The sequence below is a fragment of the Piliocolobus tephrosceles genome, chromosome 2 (assembly GCF_002776525.5).
Source record: "Piliocolobus tephrosceles isolate RC106 chromosome 2, ASM277652v3, whole genome shotgun sequence".
Lineage (NCBI taxonomy): Eukaryota > Metazoa > Chordata > Mammalia > Primates > Cercopithecidae > Piliocolobus > Piliocolobus tephrosceles.
In genome coordinates this window covers 37611265-37622207 of record NC_045435.1, presented here as the reverse complement: position 1 = coordinate 37622207, position 10943 = coordinate 37611265, and the positions used below count along the sequence as shown (strand labels likewise).

The following is a 10943-nucleotide window of genomic DNA, read 5'->3' as shown; positions in this document are numbered from 1 at the left end:
AAAAAAAAAAAAAAAAAAAAAAAAAAAAGTAAAGAGGGCTCACTAAAATACAAATTAGGCTAAAGCAGGAGGTAAAGCCATAGTCAAATCATATATCACCTGAGAGCACAGGGGGAGGGACAATGGTTGGGATATAAACCCCAGGCATGTGAGCCCAGAGTGGCAACCCCCTTTGGGTCCCCTCCCATTTTATGGGACCTCTGTTTTCACTCTATTAAATCTTGCAACTGCACACTCTTCTGGTCCGTGTTTGTTACAACTGGAGCTGAGCTTTCACTCGCCATCCACCATTGCTGTTTGCTGCCGTCACAGACGCGCTGCTGACTTCCAACCCTCCGGATCCAGCAGGGTGTCTGCTGCACTTCTGATCCAGCTAGGCCGCGCCCATTGCTGCTCCCAATCAGGCTAGAGGCCTGACATTGTTCTGATGGGGCTAAGTGCCCAGGGTTCGTCCTAATCTAGCTGAATAGAGCTATAACACTCACTGCATGGCCCACAATTCCATTCCTTGGAATCCATGAGGCCAAGAACCCCAGGTCAGAGAACAAGAGGCTTGCCGCCACCTTGGAAGCGGCCTGCCACCATTTTGGGAGCTCTAAGAACAACAAACCTCTGGTAACACTGTCACCCAGGCTGGAGGGGAGTGCAGTAGTGTGATCTCAGCTCACTGCAAACTCCACCTCCTGGGCTCAAGGAATCCTCCCACCTCAGCCTCCTGAGTAGCCGGGATCACAGGTGTGGGTCACCACACCTGACTAATTTTTGTATTTTTAGTAGAGATGGGGTTTTGACATGTTGCTCAGGCTGGTCTGAAACTCCTGGGTTCAAGAGATCTACCCACCTCAGCCTCCCAAGGTTCTAGGCTTACAGGTGTGAGTCACTGGAAATATAATTCAATTCTTGACCTTTGCCTCATTCTTGCTTCATTGGTAAAAGCCTCTTTCAAGGATGTGGTGGTGCAGGCCTATAGTCCAGCCACTTGGGAGGATGAGGCAGGAAGATTGCTGGAGCCTGGGCATTGTAGGCTACAGTGTCCTGATTGTGCCTGTGAAAAGCCACTGCAGTCCAGCCTGGACAACACAGTGAGACCGTATCTAAAAAAAAAAAAAAAAAAAAAAGTCTTCTTCAAGGTTTTTATAGCTCTTCCTTCTCTTATTCCAGGAGGAAGAAAAAGGACAAATCAGACTAAGGAAATCAGGGCACAAATATCAAACTCCAGGAGATTCAAAGTTTAGGAATCATTCTCAAATGCTCACAATTCTTGTCTCTAATATGAGTGGTTAATATTTATATCTCAGGGAACATAGCACACTCAGTAAAGCCTTCCTCAGACTAAACCTCTCTTTTTCCAAGTCAAAGAACAAAAGTGAAAAACTTTAGAAAATGTAGTCAGATGGTTTGAAATTGAGATTCACAAAAGGCGAGACTGTGTCTCATTCATTCATCACTGTATCCCAGAGCCCAGCAATGTGTCTGACATAGTGGTCACTCACTCATTTCACAAATATCTGTGAGTGTCCACTATGTGTCATACATTGTACTAAGTGCTGGAGATAAGACTAGAAGGCAAAGTTCCTGCCTTCATGGAACTTACTTTCTGGTGAGGAAGTCCATAAAAATGTAAATAAATGCAAATGGCCTGGCGTGGTGGCTCATGCCTGTAATCCCAGCACTTTGGGAGGCTCAGGCAGGTGCATTGCTTGAGGCCAGGAGTTCAAGACCAGCTAGGCCAACATGGTGAAAAAAACGTGTCTACTAAAAATACAAAAATTAGCTGGGCATGGTGGTGCACGCCTGTACAGTACGCCTGTAATCCCAGCTACTTTGGGAGGCTGAGGTGGAAGAATAGCTTGAACCTGGGAAGGGGAGGTTGCAGTTAGCAGAGATCATGCTACTGCACTCTAGCCTGGGTGACAGAGCAAGATTCTGTCTCAAAAAATAAAAATAAAAAAGTAAATAAATAAAAAAGTAAACAATATGTTACAGAGACTTAAAAGTGTTATGAAGACTATAAAGCAGAGGAAGAGAAAACAAGAGCTGAGCCAATGGGGGATATTTAGAAAGAGTGGTCAAGGAAGGCCTCACTGAGAAGATAACTTTTAAATCAGAATATCTGTGGAATAATTGCATTAATTAATGTAATTTTTTTCTTTTTTTCTTTCTCATTTATAAAAGAAATGGGTAGGCCTTGATCAACAACAATTTTGATTGTGACAAAATATTTCAGGAAAACCCTAAAATCAATGTTTAAAGCTGATCTTCCATAACTAAGTGAGCAAAAACCCTCAAGTTCAAACAGTTTCTTGAAAATTTTTCTTCAAGGATACAAGATCGTCTATGGGAAGAGGAAATGCCAAGATCCCAGCTGCTGGGAATATCCTTTCCCAAGGAGGAAGAAATTAAGAAATGGGACCAGGTAAGGTGGTTCACACCTGTAATCGCAGCACTTTGGGAGGCCGAGATGGGCAAATCACCTGAGGTCAGGAGTTCAAGACCAGCCTGGCCAACATGGTGAAACCCCATCTCTACTAAAAAATACAAAAAAATTAGCTGGGCGTGGTGGTGGGTACCTGTAATCCCAGCTACTGGGGAGGCTGAGGCAAGATAATTGCTTGAGCCCGGGAGTCAGAGGTTGCACTGAGCCAAGATCACACCACTGCACTCTAGCCTGGGCAACAGAGCAGGACTCTATCTCACAAAAAAAAAAAAAAGAAAGAAAGAAAGAAAGAAATTAAGAAATGGGTAGAATAGAGTGGGAAAGGTTAATATATTTCTAATTAGAAATCTGGAAGGAGAGACAATATATTTGAGCAGTGATACAGTTTGGATATTTGTCCCCACCCAAACCTCATGTTGAACTGTAATCCCCAGTGTTGGAGGCGGGGTCTGGTGGAAGGTTTGGATCATGGGGGCGGATCCTTCATGGATGGCTTGGGCCATCCTCTTGGTGATAAGTGAGCTCTCAGACTCTGAGTTTATACAACACCTGGTCATTTAAATGTGTATGGCACCCCCAACCCCTACCCCTGCACTCTCCTTCTTGCTTGCTTCTTTCTCCATGTGAGGTGCTTGCTTCCCCTTTGCCTTCCACTATGATTATAAGCTTTCTGAGGCCTCCTTAAAAATTGAGTAGATGCTAGCACTATGCTTCTTGTAAAGCCTGTAGAACCCTGAGCCAATTAAACTTCTTTCTTTTATAAAATACCCAGTCTCAGGTCTCTCCTTCCCTCCCTCCTTTCTTTCTTTCTTTCCTTCCTTCCTTCCTTCCTTCCTTCCTTCCTTCCTTCCTTCCTTCCTTCCTTCCTTCTTTCTTTTCTTTTCTTTTCTTTTCTTTTCTTTTCTTTTCTTTCCTTCCTTCCTCCCTCCCTTCCTCCCTCCCTCCTTCCCTCCCTCCCTCCTTCCTTCCTTGTCTCTCTCTCTCTCTTTCTTTCTTTCTTTCTTTCATGGAGTTTCATTCACTCTTTCTCCCAGGCTGGAGTGAAGTGGCGTGATCTCTGCTCACTGCAACCTCCACCCCCGGGGTTCAAGAGATTCTCTTGCCTCAGTCTCCCAAGTAGCTGGGATTACAAGCGTGCGCCACCATGCCTAGCTAATTTTTGTATTTTTAGTAGAGATGGGGTTTCGCCATGTTGGTCAGGCTGGTCTGGAACTCTCGACCTCTAGTAATCCACCCACCTCGGCCTCCCAAAGTGCTGGGATTACAGGCGTGAGTGACTGCATCCGGCCCTGTTTTTCTTGTTGTTTGTTTGTTTTTTTAAGATGAAGTCTTGCTCTATTGGCCAGGCTGGAGTGCAGTGGTGCGATCTCAGCTCACTGCAACCTCTGCCTCCTGGCTTCAAGTGATTCTCCTGTCTCAGTTCTCAAGTAGCTGAGATCACAGGCACATGCCGCCACGCCCGGCTCATTTTTGTATTTTTTGGTAGAGATGGGGTTTCACCATGTTGGCCAGGCTAGTCTCAAACTCCTGACCTTAAGTGATCCACCTGTCTTGGCCTCCCAAAGTGCTGGGATTACAGACATGAGCCACCACGCCCAGCCAAGTATTTCTTTATAGCAATACAAGAATGGCCTGATACAAGCAGTATTTTATTTTATTTTTATTTTTTTATTTTTTTCAGATGGAGTCTTGCTCTGTCACCCAGGCTGGAGTGCAATGGTGCAATCTAGGCTCATTGCAACCTCCACCTCCCTGGTTCAAGTGATTCTCCTGCCCTCAGTCTTCCAAGTAGCTGGGATTACAGGTGTGTGCTACCATACCTGGCTAATTTTTGTATTTTTAGTAGTAGAAATTTTGCTATTTTGCTATGTTGGCCAGGTTGGTCTTGAACTCCTGACCTCAGATGTTCTGCCCATCTCTGACTCCCAAAGTGCTGGGATTATAGGCATGAACCACCACACCTGGCTATATAGCTTACATTTTTAATCTACTTTTCTTTTTTTCTTTCTTTCTTTCATTCTTTTTTTTTTTAAATTTGGATGAAGTTTCACTCTTGTCGCCCAGGCTGGAGTACAATGGCAAAATCTCAGCTCACTACATCCTCCACCTCCCGGGTTCAAGTGATTCTCCTGCCTCAGCCTCGTAAGTAGCTGGGACTACAGGCGTGCACCACTACACCCAACTAATTTTGTATTTTTAGTAGATAGGGGCTTCACCACGTTAGCCAAACTAATCTCAAACTCCTGACCTCAGGTGATCTGCCCGCCTTGGCCTCCTGAAGTGCTGGTATTACAGGTGGGAGCCACTGTGCCCGTCATAATGTACTTATTTCTATTGAGTGTGTCTATGTGTTTATATTTTTCCAAAATATTTGTATCATGCTTCCTATTAAATTTTATAAGCCACTTTTTTCACTTAAATATCAATATGAACAATTTTGCTTTTTGAAATTAATTGCTAATTCACTTAGCTTCAACTTTCCCCTCATCTTCTAACTCTTTTTTTTTTTCTTTTTTTTTGAGATGGAGTCTTGCTCTGTCGGCCAGGCTGGAGTGCAGTGGTGTGATCTTGGCTCACTGCAACCTCCAACTCCTGGATTCAAGTGATTCTCCTGCCTCTGCCTACTGAGTAGCTGGGATTACAGGCACTTACCACTGCACCCGGCTACTTTTTTTTTGTATTTTTAGTAGAGACAGGGTTTCACCATCTTGGCCAGGCTGGTCTTGAACTCCTGATCACGTGATCCACCCACCTTGGCCTCCCAAAGTGCTGGGATTACAGGCATGAGCCACCATGCCTGACTATATAGCTTACATTATTAATCTACTTTTCTTTCTTTCTTTCTTTGTTTCTTTGTTTCTTTTTTTTTTTTTTAGATGAAGTTTCACTCTTGTCACCCAGGCTGGAATACAATGGCAAAATCTCAGCTCACTACATCCTCCACCTCCCGGGTTCAAGTGATTCTCCTGCCTCAGCCTCCCAAGTTGCTGGGATTACAGGCGCGTGCCACCAGACCTGGCTAATTTTTTTTTGTATTTTTAGTAGAGACGGGTTTCACTGTGCTAGCCAGGATGGTCTCAATCTCCTGACCTCGTGATCCACCCGCCTCAGCCTCCCAAAGTGCTGGGATTACAGGCATGAGCCACTGTGCCTGGCCTTTCTTTTCTTTTCTTTCTCTTTTTTTTTTTTTTTTTTTTTTTTTGCAGTAGAGACGGGGTTTCTCCATGTTGGTCAGGCTGGTCTCGAACCCCCAACCTTAGGAGATCTGCCTGCCTCGGCCTCCCAAAGTGCTGGGATTACAGGCGTGAGCCACCATGCCCGGCCGGATCTCTTTTATTTCTTTAATAGTACTCTATTCATTTCTGCCTGAGCATATGGCACACTTCATTGACTGACTTGTTTAATGTCTGCCTTGTTCTCTACACTCTTTCTCTTCGAAAGAGGGAACCATTTTATGCCATTTCACTGCCATTTACCCAGTGGGTAGCTTACAGTAGATACTCAATAAATAGTTGTTGATTGCATAAAAGGTGAAGGAAAAATGTCTCATTCACGGAGTAATGTCGCCATCTCGTGGAAATTTAGAATATTGTCATTTAAATCACTTAAAATAAGTTAGGTTTTCAAGGAAAGAATTGATGGTTCGAATGTTATTTTCCAGATTGTATTGTTTTTTTTTTTGAAACGGAGTCTCGCTCTGTCGCCCAGGCTGGGGTGCAGTGGCCGATCTCAGCTCACTGCAAGCTCCGCCTTTCGGGTTTACGCCATTCTCCTGCCTCAGCCTCCTGAGTAGCCGGGACTACAGGCGCCCGCCACCTCGCCAGGCTAGTTTTTTGTATTTTTAGTAGAGACGGGGTTTCACCGTGTTCGCCAGGATGGTCTCGATCTCCTGACCTCGTGATCCGCCCGTCTCGGCCTCCCAAAGTGCTGGGATTACAGGCTTGAGCCACCGCGCCCGGCCCCAGATTGTATTCGAGTTTTTTTTTTTTTTTTTTTTTTTTTTTTAATTGGACTGGACCTTTTGAGATTTTTAGTGCTCTAGAATTGCACAGCCTCTTCAGGTCAGGCTTGGGACCTACTAGGCTTGGTGAAATGAATTGTGCAACTAGGTAATGAATGTTCACTGTTTTACGTCCAGAACTCGTTCGCTTCTACCTTTACAAAAGGGACAATACAGATGCATTACTAAGCTCTTGACTCATAACGATCCCTCGGGTATATTCAGAGCCCCTTCTTCGCGGCGTTCATACAGTGTGTCGGGGTCTGTCAGCCAGCAATCCCCAGTTCCTCATTACATATTCCTCACAATGCATGCTGGCTAAAATGGAAATTGTGTTCAGAAATAGCCCTACCCTACCATCATACACTAGGTAAAAGGGGGAAATTATGCTCTATTAGAAACCCTAGGCTATCTTGCATTAATGCTTCTCAATCTGAAATAATTTTTTACAAAATACCAATACGTTAAGAAGAGCTACTTCCCTGATCTACTTATTATGGGCAGCCCATTTTATGAAGTTAGCATGGCCTTCCTATTCAAACCAGAAATGGACAAAAAGAGAATGAAGGTTTTTAGGTCAGTATGGTTATAACTGTAGATTCTGTATTCTTTCTATTTAATCTACCTCTCATAGTAACCAACCACGGAGGCTGGAGGCCGGAAGTCTTAGGCAGCAGCGAGAGCCGCTCCTTCCCCACGATTCTATGGCTTTCGGGTTAGTTACGCCACGGAGAACTCTATAGTTCCGGGGCGGGCCGGGAGGCTTGAGTTTGAAGACCGGCGGGAAGATGACCGCACCTTTTGCCAGGCCGGGGTTCTCCCGAGAGGGAGGACGCTGGAACTGTGGCTTGCCCTGATCGGCCGAGAAGGATTTGCCATGAATCTTCTGCGTCGGAGTGGGAAACGGCGGCGTTCAGAATCAGGCTCAGATTCGTTCTCGGGAAGCGGCGGTGACAGCAGTGCCAGCCCCCAGCTCCTCTCCGGGTCCGTGCTGAGTCCGCCGCCGGGCCTGGGTCGCTGCCTGAAGGACCGCAGCCCTCAGTCGGCCGCAGCTGCAGGTGCTCCAGGAACCCGGGAGGCCGCGGGCAACGGGGGCAGCTCCGCCGGGCCATGGGTTGGGAGGTGTCCTCACCCCACGGGACTTGCTTCACTGCATACCCCATTGGGCTTCTACTCCCCTTCTCTGTGACTCGGGCCTGGTGTGGCAGGTCACTTTCTGTTCAGACATACGCGTGTTTTCAGTGATCGCCTGGTATTAATATTCACGTGGCTTCTGGGTCTTTCGACCTTTACAGAAACAACTTCCTAGTTAGCCAAATCCCATCACCTGTGCGGGGGCTCGTTCCTCACAGTACCGAGTACTCCTTACAGACCCTTATGACAGGATTGTTGGGCCTGGAGTATGGCACACGCTGTTTGGCGTCCAGAGGAAGGCTGGAAGGGATTCGTAATAAGATTGGTTGGGTGTCCCGTGGATGTCGACCCAGTTTTTTAAAATCGTTAGTTGTGCAGTCGTCATGGAACTAAAACTTACTATAAATAGAAACTCACCTAACTTAGCTTTGTAGTGCTTCCATATTGCCCTCTTCCCCCAACTCCACCCGTAATTCCAACATCCTTTATCTACTGTGTATTACACGCTTTTTTGTTTGTTTGAGGCTTTTAAGGAATTGTTTTTATTATATGCAGTAAATAACAATTTATTTTCTATACATGGCCAATTTCTCATAAGATTCTTGAAGTCAGGATGTGCTTTAAAGAGCTTCATTTCAACATGTAGGAATTCCAACACACGGTGAAGGGCTCATTGTCAAACTCATATATTAGAAATAAATTAAATTTTTAATTTTTTCTTTTTCCTAAAAGGAGAATGCAAGCCTACAGTTCCCGACTACCAAATAGACAAGCTACTATTGGCCAACTGGGGACTTCCTAAAGCAGTTCTGGAAAAATACCACAGTTTTGGTGTAAAAAAGATGTTCGAATGGCAGGCAGAGTGCCTTTTGCTTGGACAAGTCCTGGAAGGAAAGAATTTAGTTTATTCAGGTATCGAAATTTATGTAAATTAATTACTATTTTTAAGATATGAATGTAAACAATACTCTATTGAGGTAGTTGTGGCTCTTTTAAAAGGTGAATGAGGCAGTGCTTTATAACTAGAGAAAATCTTAAAATCTGTGCGAAAAGTGGAGTTTTATTTATTTATATTTAAGTTACAAAGTTTTATTGTTTGGGGATGGGGGAAGCAAGAAAAATGACAGTTTAAAGAGTGGGCAATTCTGCCTGCCATCATTCTCAACAAACATAATATCCCACTGAGTGTACAAAGGGAGATGTAAATCTGCCCTTCCCCTGTTTGATCCTGGTTGCTTTTCAGGGTATGAGTATTATCATTATATGTTTGTTAATTGAGTTTTTTGTTTTTGTTTTTGTTTTTTGATGGAGTCTCGCTCCAGGCTGGAGTGCAGTGGCACTATCTGGGCTCACTGCAACTTCCACTTCCCAGGTTCAAGCGATTCTTCTGCCTCAGCCTCCCAAGTAGCAGAGATTACAGGCGTGTGCCACCAGGTCCGGCTACTTTTTTGTATTTTTAGTAGAGATGGGATTTCACCATGTTGGCCAGGCTAGTCTTGAACTTCTGACCTCAAGTGATCCGCCCACCTTAGCCTCCCAAATGCTGGGATTATAGGTGTGAGTCACTGTGCCCAGCTATAAATTGACCTGTTAGTACAGGGTTGTATATACAAATAATATGTAATATACTTTATATACAATTTTTATGGGCTTTTTTTTTTTTTTTTTTTTTGCGATGGAGTCTTGCTCTGTTGCCTAGACTGGAGTGCAATGGCGTGATCTCAGCTCACTGCAACCTCTGCCTCCTGGGTTCAAGTGATTCTCCTGCCTCAGCCTCCTGAGTAGCTGGGATTACAGATGCCTGCCACCATGCCCAGCTAATTTTTGTATTTTTAGTAGAGACGGGGTTTCACCATCTTGGTCAGGCTGGTCTCGAACTCCTGACCTCAGGTGATCCAAAGTCAGCCTCCCAAAGTCCTGGGATTACAGGCATGAGCCACCATGCCTGGCCCTATATGGGTTTTCAAGGGCAACTATGACATACACAATTTTTAACCCATGCTTTCTACACTGACTTTAAATCTAATCATTTGGTAAGATGCAATTCCTTTGTGTCAGTTTTCTCCGAAATTGCGAGTCACACAGATTTTTTTCATTATGGCTGTAAGAAAGAATTAAATAATTATCAGCAGATATAAGTTCAGGCAGTGGAATTAGACTGGTTGGATTTGAAAGCTATCACTTGCTGGCTATGCAGCCTCACAGATTGCTTAGGAAGAGTGAGAGAGTATATATGTGTTTGTGAGTATGTGTGCATTGGTAGTACTTAGGGTTGATTAAATTATTTAATATATAAGAACTCAGAACAGTTTTTGGCACATAGAAAGTACTTGTATTGTGAAAGGGCATTACAAAAAATAAAATACAAAATAAAATACTTGTAAATGCTAAGAGGTCGCAGTCAGTGGCAGTGGCATAGTGGTGTGACCATTTCAGTTGCTTGAAACCGAAACTTGGGTATCATTCAGAACTCTGGTCACCAGCTTATACAATTAATCACCAAGTCCAGGTGTCTGTTACCTCGTATATCTCTTGCTTCTGACACCTCCTTTCTGTTTTTAGGTCCATTACCTAGTACAGTTCATTATCATCTTTCTTCTAGATTATGCAGTAGCTTTGAAACTAATTCATTGTTTTCCTCTGATCTTGCCCTGCTCCTGCAGCCAAAGTAGTCTTTTTTTTTTTGGATGGAGTTTCGCTCTTGTTGCCCAGGCTGGAGTGCAATGGCACAATATCAGCTCACTGCAACCTCTGCCTCCCGGGTTCAAGTAATTCTCCTGCCTCAGCGTCCCGAGCAGCTGGAATTAACAGGCGCCCGCCACCACACTCAGCCCCAATTTTTTGTTTAAATTTTTTGTAGAGATGAGGGTGGCACTGTGTTGCTCAGGCTGGTCTTGAACTCCTGGGCTCAAGTGATCCTCCCAAAGTTTTGAGATTACAGGCATGATTCACTGTGCCCAGTCCAAAGAGATCTTTATAAAGTACAAATATGATCTTGTCACTCCTTTTCATAAAACTCATCTGTCACACTACATTGCTTTCAGGACAAGGTTTAAACTCCTTAAATAGTGGGATTATAAATTCTTCTTGTGGCACTTTCATATCTCTTCTTTTATACCCCTGGGGTACTTTATACTCTATGCTTAGTAAATTACCTACTATGTCATCTGAACATGCCAGGATTTCTTGTAGGCCCTTTGTACCATATGCTGTTTCTTAGGCATGGCCTTCCTTTCCTCTTCCTTTCTTTTTTTTTCTGGAATGGAGTCTCGCTGTGTCACCCATGCTATAGTGCAATGGTGTGACTGCAGCCTCCGCTTCCTGGGTTTAAGTGATTCTCAAGCCTTCTGAGATGCTGGGATTACAGACGCA

General features: G+C 44.3%; 1 protein-coding gene across 1 annotated transcript in view; it reads left to right on the top strand.

The window, feature by feature from the left end:
• Positions 1–7191: 7191 nt before the first annotated feature.
• The window catches only part of POLQ (DNA polymerase theta), a 116911-nt gene continuing 113159 nt past the window's right edge, over positions 7192–10943 (top strand). The window contains exons 1-2 of the mRNA XM_023214415.3: positions 7192–7495; positions 8304–8483. Coding sequence (XP_023070183.2) covers positions 7315–7495; positions 8304–8483 — 361 coding nt within the window. The 5' untranslated portion in view covers positions 7192–7314. The remainder of the gene's footprint in view (positions 7496–8303; positions 8484–10943) is intronic.